General features: G+C 45.5%; 1 protein-coding gene across 2 annotated transcripts; it reads left to right on the top strand.

Moving 5' to 3' along the window:
* Positions 1 to 1030: 1030 nt before the first annotated feature.
* Positions 1031 to 16136, top strand: sik2a (salt-inducible kinase 2a). Of its 2 annotated transcripts, none has more exons than XM_062988825.1 (15): positions 1031 to 1350; positions 2132 to 2248; positions 4768 to 4831; positions 5471 to 5632; positions 7540 to 7664; positions 8318 to 8441; positions 8813 to 9015; positions 9096 to 9248; positions 9558 to 9698; positions 11627 to 11768; positions 12015 to 12296; positions 12547 to 12686; positions 13496 to 13615; positions 14137 to 14231; positions 14312 to 16136. In XM_062988825.1, exons 1-15 carry the CDS (start codon positions 1216 to 1218, stop codon positions 14556 to 14558), a joined length of 2250 nt encoding a protein of 749 aa, XP_062844895.1. In that variant the 5' UTR covers positions 1031 to 1215; the 3' UTR covers positions 14559 to 16136. The 2 variants fall into 2 exon arrangements, with proteins under 2 accessions (XP_062844895.1, XP_062844894.1); XM_062988824.1 differs by having other exon boundaries at positions 11627 to 11801.
* Positions 16137 to 17334: the final 1198 nt, after the last annotated feature.

The raw sequence follows: 17334 nt of genomic DNA, 5'->3' as shown, positions 1-17334 counted from the left end.
ATTTAATAGGTGAATGAATGAATTATTTAATAGGTGAATTCATGAATGAATGAATGATTTAAGAGGTGAATGAATGAATGATTTAATAGGTGAATGAATGAATGAATAATTTAAGAGGTGAATAAATGAATGATTTAATAGGTGAATGAATGATTTAATAGGTGAATTCATGAATGAATGAATGAATGATTTAAGAGGTGAATGAATGAATGAATGATTTAATAGGTAAATTCATGAATGAATGAATGAATAATTTAATAGGTGAATGAATGAATGAATTATGTAATAGGTGAATGAATGAATGAATGAATAATTTAATAGGTGAATGAATGAATGAATTATGTAATAGGTGAATGAATGAATGAATGAATAATTTAATAGGTGAATGAATGAATAATTTAATAGGTGAATGAATGAATGAATAATTTAATAGGTGAATGAATGAATGAATGATTTAATAGGTGAATGAATGAATGAATGAATGAATTATGTAATAGGTGAATGAATGAATGAATGAATAATTTAATAGGTGAATGAATGAATGAATTATGTAATAGGTGAATGAATGAATGAATGAATAATTTAATAGGTGAATGAATGAATGAATTATGTAATAGGTGAATGAATGAATGAATGAATAATTTAATAGGTGAATGAATGAATGAATGAATAATTTAATAGGTGAATGAATGAATGAATAATTTAATAGGTGAATGAATGAATGAATTATGTAACAGGTGAATGAATGAATGAATAATTTAATAGATGAATGAATGATTAGCAGCATTAGCAGCATTAGCCTGCTGTGTGATTGACTTGACTGCACCTGAGCGCCGCCTCATCGTGCCGAGCTCCAGCCAACCGTCCGACTGACGTAAGAAGCGGATAAAGTTGCCATGGTTACCAACGGTCGTCTCAGGCACAGGCAGACCACGCCCCCTCCCATAAGCACTGACGTCACCTGCAAGTGTGTGTGTGTGTGTGTGTGTGCACTGTGCAGGTGTTGGGTGTGTGTGTGTGTGAGCAGGAGACTGAAGTACCGAACTGAAGCGATGTGACACAACCGGACCCGACCGGACCGGACCGGACCAAGCCGGGCTCCCTGCAGAGCGAACATGGGTGTCTGAGCCTGCCGGACGGGGAGCGACTCTTCCCCACTTTTCGGCCGGACGCGCAGCTGCGGGTGTCGGACAGAATCCACAGAAAGTGTCGGGCATGGCTGAGGCGGAGCGCGGTAAGCCGAGCCAGCGGGCTCCGGTCCGGGTGGGATTCTATGAGATCGAGCGCACGCTGGGGAAAGGAAACTTCGCCGTGGTGAAACTGGCGAGACACCGGATCACCAAGTCCGAGGTGTGTGTGTGTGTGTGTGTGTGTGTGTGTGTGTATGTGTGTGTGTGTGTGTGTGTGTGTGTGTGTGTGTGTGTGTGTATGTCAGCTACATACAGATGTTCGGGTGGCAGCGCCTGGCACAGAACAGCTGGCAAAGTCTAGAGCAGAGGGTCATTTAGGTTTCCTTAAGGTCACAGTATTACGCACAGGGCTCGGACACTCTCAGCATCATTCATCCATCCATTCATTCATGTACGCATTTAGTATTGTGGTCAGGATCGCGGTAGGCGCAGTGCCACCTGAAGACACTGGGGTCGAGTCAGTACTACCACCTGGACAGGGAGGCGATTCATTTCAGTGCATCACACACACACACACACACACACACACACGTTTACTCACTTTTCTACAAGGGCAATTTACAGTAGCCAATCCACCTTCTGCATGCTTTGTTTGGCGGTGAAACCGCAGGACATCACAAAAAGTGAAAAACTCCTTCCTGCTGGTCATCAGTTCCCTTAAGGTCACTGTATTCCGCACAGAGCTCGGACACACTCAGCATCATTCATTCCATCCATTCATTCATGCATTTATTCTCGCTCACCAGTTTAGTTATTGTGGTCAGGATCACAGTAGGCGCAGTGCCACCTGAAGACACTGGGATCGAGTCGGCGATTCATTTCGGTGCATCACACACACACAAACAAACACTCACAGGAGCATTTTAGAGCAGCCAACCCACCTTCTGCATGCTTTGTTTTAAGATGGTAGGACATGTGACGTTTGTCTGCGTAAACTGCAGGTCGCCATAAAGATCATCGATAAGACTCAGCTGGACGCTGCGAACCTGGAGAAGATTTACAGAGAGGTGGAGATCATGAAGCTGCTGGATCATCCGCACATCATCAAGCTTTACCAGGTACACCAGGTCCTCCAGACCTCAAATTCTTCTAGTCCATGTGTGTCTAGTCTACAGAATGACCTGTTTTTAGAAAGTACTTTTTAACTCGTTGCCTTTAATGGTTAGAGCAGCTTGTTTGTTTACACACCCTTTACTTTTGGTGGTGAGGGGGTTGGTTCTCTGTGACTGATTGGTGTAGACACTTTATAAGCATTAACAAACTGCTAAAAACATATACAACGAGCTTATAATTAGACTGGCACGCACTGGCACAACCGCTTCTATTCACCTGCCAGTCACACAAAGCAATATAGCGTACACACTACTATCTGTGAACCTACCATCCCTAGTGTAGGCATCTATACCAGCCAACATAGACTAAAATGCAGCAGCAATGAGGAACCCATTTGACCACACCCCCCGCAGGCACAGCCAGTGTCCGGTCGATAGCACAGCCGAGATTAAAACTTATAGCATATTAGACCGCTGCACCATCAAAGCAACCTCACACATGGCCAAGCCAGGAATCCTAACGTCAAGTATAAAGCAACTAACCAACTAAAATTCAACCGGTGAGCAGAAATGATAAAAGTATCTAAGTATATAAGTACGTCCTTTTGTGTGGGTTTAAATAAACGTCTATCTGAATCGGTCTCCAACAACAGCAGCGGTTATGCATCAGCGGGGGCGGCATTTAGATCTTTACCATTAGTCATAATCAGTTTCCAGGAAGACGAATTCCACAGCTGTTGTGGCTGCTCGCTTGTATTAGCATTTTTCTGTTGCATAACGTTTTGAGGTCGCCCGAGGCTGGACGCTGCCAGTGTCAGTAGCAATCTGTCACCGTTTGCTGACCCTCACTGTTCTGTTTAACTTCTATTGCATCATCGGTGTGTGTTAATATAATAATGTAATGGTTATAATGGTTAACAGAACAGCTGGAATGAATCATTTACACAAACGTTTGGGTTAATTCTGATAAATCCTGCCTCGTGTGTTCCAGTGTGCTAGTATTTCTGACTGGAACCATCGAGTCCCACAAAAGTGACCACTAAATGTCCGCCGTGTTGCTTTGTTTGCTGGTTTCCAACATTCAGAATGGACAACCTCTGTTCCCGAGACACCACACCCTGTATCTCAAGCTTCACAGGAATTGGGATTGATGAACTGTATTGTTAGCACTTGTTATTAGTACTCTGTATGGCCAAAAGTATTCGCTCGTCTGCCTTCACACGCATATGAACTTGAGTGACTCCCATTCTTAATCCACAGGGTTTAATATGATGTCGGTCCACCCTTTGCAGCTATAACAGCGTCAACTCTTCCGGGAAGGCTTTCCACAAGGTTTAGGAGTGTGTTTATGGGAATTTTTTACCGTTCTCAGACCAGGTCAGACACTGATGTTGGACGGGAAGGCCTGGCTCGCAGTCTCCGCTCTAATTCATCCCAAAGGTGTTCTATCGGGTTGAGGTCAGGACTCTGTGCAGGCCAGTCAAGTTCTTCCACACCAAACTCGCTCACCATGTCTTTATGGATGTGTTTATGGATGTGTCACTCCAGAGAACTCCACTCCCCTGCTCTAGAGTCCAGTGGTGGCGTGCTTTACACCACTGCATCCGATGCTTTGCATTGTGCTTGGTGATGTAAGGCTTGGATGCAGCTGCTCGGCCATGGAAACCCATTTCATGAAGCTCTCTACACACTGATCTTGAGCTAATCTGAAGGCAACGTGAAGTTTGGAGGTCTGTAGCGATTGACCCTGGAGCCAAGAGGTTTAAGGGCCTTGCTCAAGGGCGCAACAGTGGCTGCATGCCAAAGCTGAGATTCGAACTCTCAACCTTTGGATTGATAGCCACTGTCCCCCAAGTGCACAAAATAATGTTTATAAATACGTGGATTGACGAGTTTAAACCCCACTAGGATTAATTGGAATATCGTTTACAAGCCAGGCGTTCCTACAAGAGAATTGAGCCTTTTATAGTGGCATAATGAAGGGTGGCTCAGTGGGTAGCACTGTCGCCTCACAACAAGAAGGTCCTGGGTTCGATCCCCAGGTGTGGCGGTCCGGGTCCTTTCTGTGCGGAGTTTGCATGTTCTCCCCGTGTCCGTGTGGGTTTCCTCCGGGTGCTCCGGTTTCCTCCCACAGTCCAAAAACATGCCACCAGGCTAATTGGAAACACTGAATTGTCCTATAGATACCTAACCGCTAGATGTACAAACCAGTGCATTGTAGTGCCGGTCCCAAGCCTGGATAAAATAGGGAGGGTCGTGTCAGGAAGGGCATCCGGTGTAAAAACTGTGCCAAATCGGGGCGGATCATGATCTGCCGAGAGCCGACCCCGCAACCGAACGGGACAAAGGCCAAGGAAAAGAAGAAGACTATAGTGGCATAATGGAGTAGGATCCATATCAATACCCATGGTTCTGGAATGGAATGTCCAACAAGATATATACTGTCAGCACTTAAGAATAAGAAATCCTGTCATTATATTCAGAACCACATTTCTGATTACAGTGCGTTCGTTTGCTTCCGACAGGTGATGGAGACCAAGAACATGCTCTACCTGGTGACTGAATATGCCAAGAACGGGGAGATATTTGGTAAGTGCGCGTGTTTTCCCTCTCTCTGTGTTCCAGACCCTTTATAGTTGGCATGTTACTCTTATCACTCTCTGTGTGAAGGCACTTCACCATCTGTGTGTGCTGGGTGTTGATCCTTCTGCAAACCCTCCGAAATCCTAACGCATGTGCCAAGCAGATGCCATTTGTTCATCTCAGCTGTTTAGCCACGGTGGGCGTCCTGGTCCTAAATTAAAAGTTGATTTGTTAAGGCTTCTTAGAACTAGAATTAGATGGTGGTTATATTCACCACCGTTCATTTAATACAGGTTGGTTGGTGGGGATGTTTGAGATGTTTGAGTGTCAGGAAATGTGGCAGTGCAGCAGGTCCAACATGGGTCCAGGGGATCTGGGTTTAATCCCAACATCCTGGGTCTGTTTGAAAAACCTAGTTGCCTTGCTGCCTACTGCCGACCTGGGCAGCCAGTAATACAATACCAATGGTAGCATAGTGAGAAGAGCTTTGGGCTATCAATCTAAAGATTATTGGTTCTAATCCAGGCTATGCACCTACTGTTGGGATATGCGGTAAAATAATTTTATTTAAGCGTCTGTTTTGGCGGCTGTCTCTGTGCATGTGAACCCAACAGGACACGTGTGTGTATTTGTTTGCCTCGGCAGATTACCTGGCCGGTCGCGGTCGGCTGAGCGAGGCAGAAGCCCGCAGGAAGTTCTGGCAGATCCTCTCGGCTGTGGAGTACTGCCACGAGCGTGGCATCGTCCACCGTGACCTGAAGGCTGAGAACCTGCTGCTGGACGCGAACATGAACATCAAGATTGCAGGCAAGTCAAAAGTCTGTATGGACAAAAGTATCGGGACACTCGTGAGTGCGTGAGTGTGCAAATGGATTGTGGTCCATACAGTGTAATAAAGACAAATACACACACACACACACACACACACACCATCTTCGGCGTCATCATCTTCTTCGTCAGCAGCAGCAGCAGCAGTCTCTCACCCACTCTGAATCACTTATTTACCCAGTGACGTCAACTGGAAGTGACACCAGTAGCACTGAGGAATAAACCAACGCACTCTGACATCAAACACGCACACACACACACACACACCATCATCAGCATCATCACTGTCGGCAGCAGCAGCAGTCTCTCATCCACCATGGATGACATATTTACCCAGTGACGTCAACTGGAAGTAAAACCAGTAGCACAGAGGAATGAACCAGTGCGCTCTGACATCAAACACACACACACACACACAAACTCGCAGCAGTCACACACACACACACACACACTCACAGCAGCAGCAGTCACACACACACACACACACACACTCACAGCAGCAGCAGTCACCCAGTGACGTCAACTGAAAGTAAAACCAGTAGCACAGAGGAATGAACCAGTGCGCTCTGACATCAAACACACACACACACACACCATCATCAGCATCATCACTGTCGGCAGCAGCAGCAGTCTCTCATCCACCATGGATGACATATTTACCCAGTGACGTCAACTGGAAGTAAAACCAGTAGCACAGAGGAATAAACCAACGCACTCTGACATCAAACACACACACACACACACACACACACACACACACCATCATCAGCATCATCACTGTCGGCAGCAGCAGCAGTCTCTCATCCACCATGGATGACATATTTACCCAGTGACGTCAACTGGAAGTAAAACCAGTAGCACAGAGGAATGAACCAGTGCGCTCTGACATCAAACACACACACACACACAAACTCACAGCAGCAGCAGTCACACACACACACTCACAGCAGCAGCAGTCACACACACACACACACTCACAGCAGCAGCAGTCACCCAGTGACGTCAACTGAAAGTAAAACCAGTAGCACTGAGTAATGAAACTGTAGCACTCTGACATCAAACACACACACACACACACACACTCCGTTCGTCCCCATGTAATAAAAACAAAATACACACATCATCATCTTCATCATCACCAGCAGCAGATCACATATTTACCCAGTGACGTCAACTGGAAGTAAAACCAGTAGCACAGAGCAATGAACCAGTGCGCTCGGACATCACACACACACTCTATCTCTCTCTCTCACACACAAGCACACACACACACACACACACACACACCATTGTCATTTTCATCACACACCAAACATCAGCAGCAGCAGCAGCCTCTCACCCACTCTGGATCGTATATTTACCCAGTGACGTCAACTGGAAGTGACACCAGTAGCACTGAGGAATGAACCAGTGCGCTCTGACATCAAACACACACACACACACACACACACACACACACACACTGCTGTAACTCTGACTAACCCCGGTGAATCACTGATGCTCTACAAGTTTATTTAGAGCTACAAAGATTCGAGAGAAGGAATCATTACCCACACGCCTCTTTCATTTAGGAAGTGAATTATTTTTAGATTAAAGATGAACAATTGTGAGAGAGGTTACTGAACCTCTGTCAGGTTGAACAAACACCTGCAATTCATCAGGTGGTGTGTTTTAAACACCAGGAGCACAGTCATGGTGAACAAGGGAGGTGTGAACAAGCAACCAGGCTGCTTTTTCATACCAGTTACCTTTCTGCTTGGGCTCATCATGCTGATTTACCTCGTTGTCACTTTGTTCACTAAGAATGTGCTAATATACAAGCTAAAATAACACCCGAAAGTCACTTTAATCATCTGATCACCATTGCCCTTCACTATTCCTTTCAGATTTTGGATTTGGGAACTTCTTTCAGCCGGGGGAGCCCCTAACCACGTGGTGCGGCAGCCCACCTTACGCAGCCCCCGAGGTCTTTGAAGGACAGAAGTACGAAGGTCCACAGCTGGATATCTGGGTAAGACGATCTCCAACAGTCTCTACAGCTACCACCCAAAGTTCTATTCTGCTCTCCAAGAGCACTCCTAATGGATCTAGATGGTAAAATCCAAGCATGGAGGATTGTCCAGCATTGTGGAGTCCTGGACACTCTTGGGCAGTTCGGGGAGTCTTGCTCAAAATGATCTTCCTTAGGGTCTTCCATGTGGTAGAACAAATTCAGGGCCCACCTTTGGCACATCCATGTATGGCATTGCTTTCTTTTTTCCTAATCTAGTTGTATCTTTCCTACACTACTGCAGATCCCTACCCTGCAGTTGCCAACCGCTTCTTTTCACCTGCCAGTGAAGTCACGCACTGCTCTCCATTATTCACCAGTGATGCAAAACTTCTGGTGCAAGTAAAATCTGCCAAAGATTTCTTACACTTAGTTTTCTCAGTTTTTTCCCCCCAATTTAGTCATTTCCTGTTCCTTATTACAATTTTCTACCCCTTGCTTCATCTCCATGCTTGCGCAGGAGGGCCACAGATCAGCACCCGCTTCTTATTTCCCAATACTGGCTGAAATTAACCTTCCAGTCTCAAGTTTGCGGTGTGACCGGGCCATAATTATTCACTCTGTGTGTTATATACTGTATGCTATACTCTAATTAGCAAATTTCTTGTTTGCAGAGTATGGGCGTGGTCTTATATGTTTTGGTGTGTGGCGCTCTACCCTTCGATGGCCCCAGCCTGCCTGTTCTGAGACAGAGGGTCCTGGAGGGGCGTTTCCGCATCCCTTACTTCATGACTGAGGGTAAGATGTTGTTCTTTTATAACTATTTCTTTAACTCCTTTGTGAGCTCTTGAGTTTGTATCTTAGCTGTGCTATCGAGGCCGGGCGTCTAGCAGGCACATTTGGCTGTGCCTGATTGTGGAGGGTCAACAGGGTTCCTTATTACTGCAGCAAATGCGACCCGTGCTGGCTAATCGAGGCCACCAAAGGTGGATGATCCACAGAAGAGCGCAGAGTGACCGTACGTGATACAGATCTCTGGGAGACTCCACCTCTGGCAGGCAGGAGCATTACAGCAGGGGAATGGGAAACGACTAAATTGGAAGGAACAAGGGGGTCTGCTGGGTCAGTACATGAACAACTTAAATAGTCAGAATCTGTTGCCTCATCAGACTGCGAACATCTGATCAGGAGGATGCTGGTTCTGGACCCAGCCAAGCGTCTGGCCCTGAGACAGATCCGCCTGCACCGCTGGATGGTGCAGGAGGTCCCGCCCCAGAAGCCCCAGCTCAACCGGCCAGCCCTGGGCGTGTACAGCGAGCAGGTCCTTCGCCTCATGCACAGTCTGGGTATCGATCAGCACAAGAGCTTAGAGGTAAGTGGACTGTTTAGGAGACATACATGAATCTAAATGCTAAATAAAAAAATTATAAATAATCTTTTTCCTCTTTGCAGTCCCTCCAGAACAAAAGCTACAATCATTTTGCTGCTATCTACTATCTGCTGGTGGAGCGACTGAAGGCCCACAGGAGCAGTTTTCCTGTGGAACAGCGACTGAACGCTGTCCAGCGACGACCCAGCACAGTGGCTGAACAAACTGTCCTTAAGGTAGCCGAATTTTTTGCACAAAAATTGACATCTTTCACCATCTACCGTACATAATATAGTGAAAAGATTCACAGAATCTGGAGAATCACAGTCCATGCAGGGACTTTCGACCCCTCAGATGGTGTACAGCTATGACAAATATAGCCTCATGGGTTTGGAAGTACTTCGGAAAACTCTTTTGTGGATAGTCTCTACTATACTGAATGACCACTCAAAGAGACGGGCGGTTTATCCTTGTAAATGACATATGATATGACACATGCCAATATTCTAACAGTCCAGTTAGACACTGTCTCTGTCTTTCTTTAGGCCTCTGTTCCAGCCTTACAGCCCACACGTCACCTGCGCTCACCACTTCTCCTCCAGACCTCCACGGAGACCTTCAGCTTCCCACAATGCTCTGCTTCAACAGATCAGGCCCTCATGGAGGAGGAGGTGGCTACACCTAAGGTCAGTTTCTGGAATGAACGAGTGCATCAGGCTTTTTCTTTTTTAAAAGCACCGTTACTCATTGGGGCAGCGCTAATGACCAGAGCTCTTTCATCTGCATTGCGTGAAGTTCCAGTGCTGCTCTGCCACCCTTGACTCTTCCTCATGACTCACCACCGTTCATGGATCCTCATCCTCGCTCCGATCTCCTAAAATAACACCCGCATAGAGACAGCAGATAACGAAGAGCCTCACATTTGCTCTTACTCTTTCCATCTTGCTTTATATACCAGTGTGGGAAATGATTTAAAACCAAGTTGGTAAAGTGTGTAAAAGAACAGACAGATGAATCCAAAGATGTCAGAATGTATGTATGTATACAGATGAATGTATAAGTGGACAGAAAGCTAAAAGACTGATAGATAGATAGATAGATAGATAGATAGATAGATAGATAGATAGATAGATAGATAGATAGATAGATAGATAGATAGATAGATAGATAGATAGATAGATAGAAGAGTTGTTGGATGAACAGGTTAATGACTGGATAAATGGATGAATGTATTGGTAGACTGACGGCTAGAAGGACTGGTAGATATAGAAATATAACGGAGGAGGTTGGATGAATAGGTTTAGTTATCATTTACAACTGAATAAATAAGATTGATGGAAGTGTGATTAAAGATAAACCGAAATATGGATGGGTGGGTGAATGAATGGGTGGATGGATGGATGGATGGATGAACAGATGGATGGATGAATAGTTAAGTGGATGGACGGTTTGCTGGCTGGCTGGATGAATGAACTGCTGGATGATGGATGGATTGCTGGCTGGCTGGTTGGCTGGCTGGACAGATATATGGATGGATGAATGGATGGTCAGATGGGTGGATGGATTGATAGAATGTGTGTAGTTGTGTGGATAGATAAATGAACAAATTAATAGACAGATGCTTGGATGTATCCATAGATAGACAAATGGATGAACATGTGGACTAATGGATATGGATGGATACATCGATAGATTGATACTCAGAAGGATGCAGGACTGAATATGGATTGATAGAAAGAAAAATGAAAAGGTTGATGGATGGACTGCTGGCTTGTGGGCCGGACAGATGGATGGATTGCTGGATAAATGGATGATTGAATTGCTGACTGGATAGTTAGATGGATGGATGGATGGAATGCTTTGTAGATAAGTAAGTAAGCAGGACTCCATAAAAAGCCAAATAGATGAATACTTGTGAACATGGATGGATGAATGAATTCTAAAATTCATTGAATAATAAACACATGAATAAAAGAGAAAACATGCCTGTTTACAGCTAATTACGGAGGTTTATGATCGGTTTAGTTTAGTCAGTGATCCGAGCCGAGTTACCGTCTTGTTTAACCAGCCAGTAAAGCGCCACTGCTGTGCCAGTCCAGCTACACTGGGCATCTGCTAGACGTCTGACTAGCGCTTAGCAGAGCTCTAGCTGCTCATTCTCTCTGTATATCTCTCTCGGTTGTCAGGAGGTGCGGCTGCACGCCACCGTTTCGGCTAAATCCGACGGTCGCCATAGCTACAGAATATTTAATTCCTGGCGCCGGGGCTCAGCCTTTTCGCAGTCCTTTCAGTTTTCATTCACTACTCGCCAAACTAGCATCTATGGGGAATGAATGATCTAAAGCAGGTTGGAAATATGTAGCAAAAAAGGTTACTGTCACAATAAGATGATTTGCCTTCATGCAAACCCAGGTTTTCCTGCTGTGTTATTTTTAGCATGTGACGCTCTGCACGTCTGGGTCTCTAATTTCCCTGCAAAACCTTCTTTTTTCTGTCGTGTTTACAAAAATAGCAGCAGCGTCGTCGTCTGCTCCCAAATCCTTCCTGTCTGTCGAATGCTGAGGGGTGTTTTTGGGGGGGATCTCAGTAGTCTGTATGTGATGCCTCTCTGCAGGTGGACGGCTGTCTGCTGGAGCCGCTGCCTCCCAGGGTGGCACGTAAAGCCAGCGGGTCGCTGCCTGTCACCACCGCCGAGCCGTCTATAGATGAGGGCATCGAGGCTGAGGAGGAGCAGAGCAGACACGCCCTGTCTGAGGGTACGCACCAGCCGGGTACAACGCCAACCTCGGGTGTGTAAAAATATCACACACCTTTTCACCTCTATAAAAGGCTAGATGGATGGATGGATGGATGGATGGATGGATGGATGGATGGATGGATGGATGGATGGATGGATGGATAGATAGATAGATAGATAGATAGATAGATAGATAGATGGGTATAGGAAGGTGTGTCCCAATACTTGATACTTGCTTGTGTTGTTTGTGTTTATGTTTCTGTAGTGAAGCTGCTCTCCATGGCTCTGAACCCGTCCATGGGCAGCATGGACTCCGACTACGACATGGGCTCCACACAGAGTGACCTCAGCCTGCCCGAAGATGCTCCGCCCCCCGGCTGCACGCTGGCTGCCACACCCGTCAATCAAGCAGGCCCCGCCTTTCCATACACGAAACCTGCTAACCTCACCTCGCAGGCCCTGACCCCAGAGGGACGGAAAGTTCACAATCACTCATCGGTCAGCTTCCGCGAGGGCAGACGAGCCTCGGACACTTCGCTCACGCAAGGTACAGGTTCTGCCACACCGTACCGTGTTCGAACCCGTACTGGCAGCCGGACGTCAGGTGGTTTGAAGAACCCAGTTGTTCCTTTATTTTCCAGCCCACACTGAATAACATCTCCCTCCCGACCTCCCATTAACGATGAATAATGCACGTCCTAAAAAAAAACCCCGGTGATTCAGTTCTTTCATTATCAAACTGTGAATCGTTCTCGTAACAGCAGCAGCCGTCCGTCTCTCCTTCTGCTTGTTTTCAGGTCTGGTAGCGTTTCGGCAGCACCTCCAAAACCTGGCCAGGACCAAAGGAATCATGGAGTTGAACAAAGCCCAGGTGGTGCTGGGATCTGGAGACGGAGATGCCAGATTTCAGGCGAAAAACCTGGAGCTTCAGCAGCAGGTTCGTTTTCGGGATTTTGCACAGCTTTATACCGGTCAGGGTCGCACTGGGTCCGGTTACCTCGGGATCACCGGGTGCAGTGCAGTAACACACCCCGGACAGTACCCCAGTGAAACCATGAACATCCTCACATACTCCAAAATCATCAATGACGGGTGGTGCCATGCTTATTCCTTACATACACTGCTGATAAAAAGTAATTGCCCCCTTTTTATTGCCTCTGTTTTGTTTATTGTTTATTGATTATTAGGATTTTTTTTACTGTCTGTTTGGCTTTTGGAGTTTGTCCTTTTGGGTTACTGGTTATTTACTGGGCATTATGTTTTCCGCCCACTTTCCTAAAAACAGGCCAGTATGCTGACTGGCTAGTCGAAATTAGTCCAGGGTTCAAATGGGTAAGAGCGTTTACATGTAATACATCGAGCGCAATGACGTTGTGGTGAAGCTTCCCGGTCTAAACGGTGCTACCAGCCTGGCCTGGCACTCAACAGCTACAGCTGGCCATGTCTGAGGAAGCAAAGATCAGACATGGTGTCTTTTTATCGCCCCTGCAACAGCGACACCTTCTGTTTAGTCAGGGCGCTGGCACAAGTAGTAAAGGCACACGGTTTTCTGACTGGTGTAAAGAAGAGGTTGCAGAGTGGTCGGGTGCTAATCTGTACCAGGGAAATTGTAATAGGGAACTGGAAATGACGAAAAGCAGTCAGTCCTACTGCTAGGTACCCAGAGTTTTAGTAAGAACACTAAGCCGACCTGGCAGTGTTTTGGGCTGCTCCTTTACCAGTGGTTCATTCTGTGTGTTTGTGCAGGTGGAAGGACACCAGTGCCGTGGTGGGAAGGACCAAACGGGGTTCTCAACCAAAATGCATCCTTATCTGCTGTCCAGGAGACAGTCACTGGAAACCCAGTATCTCGCACAAAGACTGCAGGTATGTCCACTGAACTGGGCTGCCACTTTAAATCTTTAAGGGCGCATTCACATGAGAAGTGTTGTTGTTTTACCTGGTTAAACTTTAATCAAGTTTGCCGCTGACCTCCAATGAGACGAACTGTTTTATATAAGGTGGTAAAAGCAACTCAGGCTGAACGTTTAACATGATCAAAACTTAACGGGACTTATTGTACTAAAACAACAAGTGAGGAATTTCATTAGTGAAGAGAACTTATGAGCAGTAATAATGAAGAGAAGTTTAGTGCTCTTGTGTCGTACTTTTACTACATTAAAGCATGTTAAGCTTTTTTTTTTATGAGAAGCATTTTAGACTCTGGGAGAAGCTGATTCTGATTCTCACAGTTTCTCAGAACCTCGAGCTGTAACAAGTTTAAAAGTGAAACAGTAAAGAAAATCCAGATAAACACAGATACATGTGGAGCACAAATGCATATTCAATTTCCTTTCGTCCGATCAGATGCGAACTGCCTTTGTATTTTTGTATTTGTGTTCTTTTAGAGGGCCAGTCTGCTGACTAGCGGTGCCAGCACCGGGCAGATGTTCTGCAAGGAGCCTCCAGTTCGAACCCTGGAGCAGCAGCTGCAGGAATACAGGTAACAATCACCCGACTTATTCCAAATCCTTTACCGATGCGAACAGACGAGCGACTTGAACGATCTGCTGTCGTCTCCAGGCTCAGGCAGAAGAGGCTCCATCTGCAAAAGCAGCCGCAGCTGCAGGCCTACTTCAGCCAGACACCGGGACCGGACCGCGCCGACGTTCCTCTCACCGGCCCGGCGTTACTGCCGACTCCGCAGAGCCTCGCTCCCCTGCTGGAGCCTGGCGCTCCTCCCCGCCCAGAGCCGGCCTCCGTGGCCACGGATTGTGAAACGATGGAGACGGTGGAGGCGCAGCACGGAGGCTGCGTGCTAGTAAACTGAAGACACGAAGAGAACGCTGGGGCTGGAACTCAGGCGACAAACGTAATATGATGACGTCGTATTAATAATGTTACATTTTAATGGACACAGAATGACTTGGAATCCCAGTTCCATGGTACGAACAGGACAGGACTGGTGGAGCTGGATTTCTTTACAGAATTAGCTTGACAAGCACAAAGGAACCAGAACGCACATTCTAGCACAGGTAGAAAATCTAGTAGTTCTCGTGTCAGTATTAAAGCAATATGTTAGACCTGAAATAATATAAAAAAATAGAGTCGTGTCGTTTAAACTGTTTTATTAGCACTACATGTTTGAGTTAGTCCACTTACATCTGCAGATTTATTTGGTTCAGTTTAACATGCAGCATCAACATAAAGCAGCACTGAAATCCACCTGTCACTGCAGTTTCCACCACTATACATTTTGATTCTAATGCCAGGGTCCAGGGTTCGAATCTCAGCGGTGCTATCGGTCTGTCGGGCGTCTGCACGGACACAATTGGCTAATGTGTCCGCACTTGTTGGTGCGCTTTCAGTGCCGGTCCAAAGCCTGGATAGAAATAGGGTTGCTTAAGGAAGGTCATCCGGTGTAATAATAATGCCAAGTCTCGCTGTGGTGACCCCTGAATGCAGGCAAAATGTCTCAAATGTCAATTTTAAACACAGTATGTAAGTAGCTACCAGGATAATAAAGGGTACAATAATAAGAGGTGCCCAAGTAGGGTGGATATTCGCCTGACACACACTCCCTCCGACGTGTGTGCGTGGATTTGCAAGCGAGGTTAGCTTTGCGTACAGAGAGCCACACCCCACTTTCAGTATAGGTCCTTACCCAGCGTTGATAAGACCACCTCTTAGTCCGGTCTTTTCCACCCAGCAGACTGGAGGCCAATTGTGCCTGCTAGAGGGTGCCCAGCCGACCGGTAGCAGATCCAGATTCGAACCCGGGAGCTTAGGATCTTGCCACTGGCGCTTGGTGCCAGAGAATTAGCAATTTAAAATGAAGGGGTTTAATAATATGACAGTAAATAACCTGTTAGAGTTCCAGTGATGTGCCGCTTTGTCCCATTCACATTATGTTGATTTATGTCCACCATGTGAATGGACGTCAGATATCGATATCATCAACATGGGCCGATTTCCAGCGAGCTCAGTGTTCCTCACCTGCCTCCTTAACTCCACATACAGTCTGAATAAATCATTTCTACACCTAGGTAGTGCACCACATATTCATACAAGGGATTCTTACTGTTGCTGTTAACAACATGCACTGAAAAGTATAATAGCAATATGTACAACTCCAGTAATAGTTCTGCCTCCTGAAATCAATAGCAGCCGTGTTTACTTTTATTGTGCAATTTACACAAGTGAAAATAATTTCACCGAGAATTTGCAGTCGAGCTTTTGTTGACGTTCATTTCGTTGGTATTAAAACTTAGATGGGGTGGAGAAAGAAACTGTGTGGTCTTTTGCTCCTTCAGATAAATCTGTCCATTATGCAACTAATACACACACACACACAGTATTGTTGATATCTGCAATTGTCCTTTTTATGTGATTAAATCAAATTAAAGTTCTTTGATTTTGGTTGTTGGTTTTCTGAAAATAGTAAAAAAAAAAATAATAATAATAGAAACCTGTACAGCTTGGTGGTACAGCAGGTAGTGTGGTTGCTGCACAGTTTCAGGGTCCTGGGTTGAATCTGCACCAGCACCCAGTGTTATAGTTTTCTCCCACCTCTCAAAAGCATGCAGAAGATAGATTGGCTGTTTTATCTAGCTTTTATGTGTGAAGATGAGTGAGCCAATTAGTCAGTATTTGCAGTAATTGAAGGTTGTGTCCAGACCAGGTACATCTTATATTATTTATATTTTTCCTATATCACCCACCCTGTTACTTTTTCTTCTTGTTATTTTTGTTAAACTACTGTAGGCCATATTCCCTCGGGATAAAGTATCTAACTGTCTATCTATCTACCTGTCTGTCTGTCTATCTACCTGTCTGTCTGTCTATCTATCTATCTATCTATCTATCTATCTCTCTACCTACCTATCTGTCTGTCTGTCTATTCTTTCTGGCTGTCTATCTACATATGTCTATCTGTCTGTCTATCGACCTACCTGTCTGTCTATATATCTACTTATCTGTCTATCTACATATCTGTCTGTTTTATCTGTATGTGTCTATCGATCTACCTGTCTGTCTAGTCTATCTGTCTGTCTGTCTACATATATGTCTATCTACCTATGTCTGTCTATCTTTCTACATATCTGTCTGTCTATTCTATCTGTCCATCTACCTATCCGTCTATCTATCTACCTATCTATCTACATATCTGTCTGTTCTATCTGTCTGTCTATTCTATCTATCTGTCTATCTTTTTATTCTATCTGTTTGTCTACCTATCTGTCTATCCATCTAACTATCTAGACCCATTCCGACCCTTATCGGCAAAAAGTCGTGTCCGAAGATAAATAAATGGACGCTATGGATAAATCTAAAGCTGAATCAGAAACCTGAAACCTCATTTTTTCCCCGACATGGTTTTTTTTTCAAGGCATCATTAAGTGTGCATGCATCAATTGTCCAAGCAAGCAGTCAGATCGTGCAGTTCTCTTTAAATAGACGGAGTGAATGACACTAGAACGGTGAGTCGTGATGCAGCTACGACACTCCGTTCATGCACACACGAATCCCGACGCTACACGACCTTCCCAGAACAAACACTTACAATTATACAGCTTTTATCTACCCCGCTGTACCTATCAGCTAAA

The sequence above is a fragment of the Trichomycterus rosablanca genome, chromosome 26 (assembly GCF_030014385.1).
Source record: "Trichomycterus rosablanca isolate fTriRos1 chromosome 26, fTriRos1.hap1, whole genome shotgun sequence".
Taxonomy (NCBI): domain Eukaryota; kingdom Metazoa; phylum Chordata; class Actinopteri; order Siluriformes; family Trichomycteridae; genus Trichomycterus; species Trichomycterus rosablanca.
The sequence above is the reverse complement of the archived record's forward strand: the minus strand, read 5'-3'. Positions and strand labels throughout refer to the sequence as shown.

What these genes read in the sequence shown, in the direction of transcription:
- sik2a (XM_062988824.1), top strand. Translation starts at nt 1,216, where the DNA reads ATGGCTGAGGCGGAGCGCGGTAAGCCGAGCCAGCGGGCTCCGGTCCGG. An exon ending in CAAGAACGGGGAGATATTTG is followed by an intron (nt 4,832 to 5,470) that starts GTAAGTGCGCGT and finishes TTGCCTCGGCAG; the next exon opens with ATTACCTGGCCGGTCGCGGT. An exon ending in GGGTACAACGCCAACCTCGG is followed by an intron (nt 11,802 to 12,014) that starts GTGTGTAAAAAT and finishes ATGTTTCTGTAG; the next exon opens with TGAAGCTGCTCTCCATGGCT.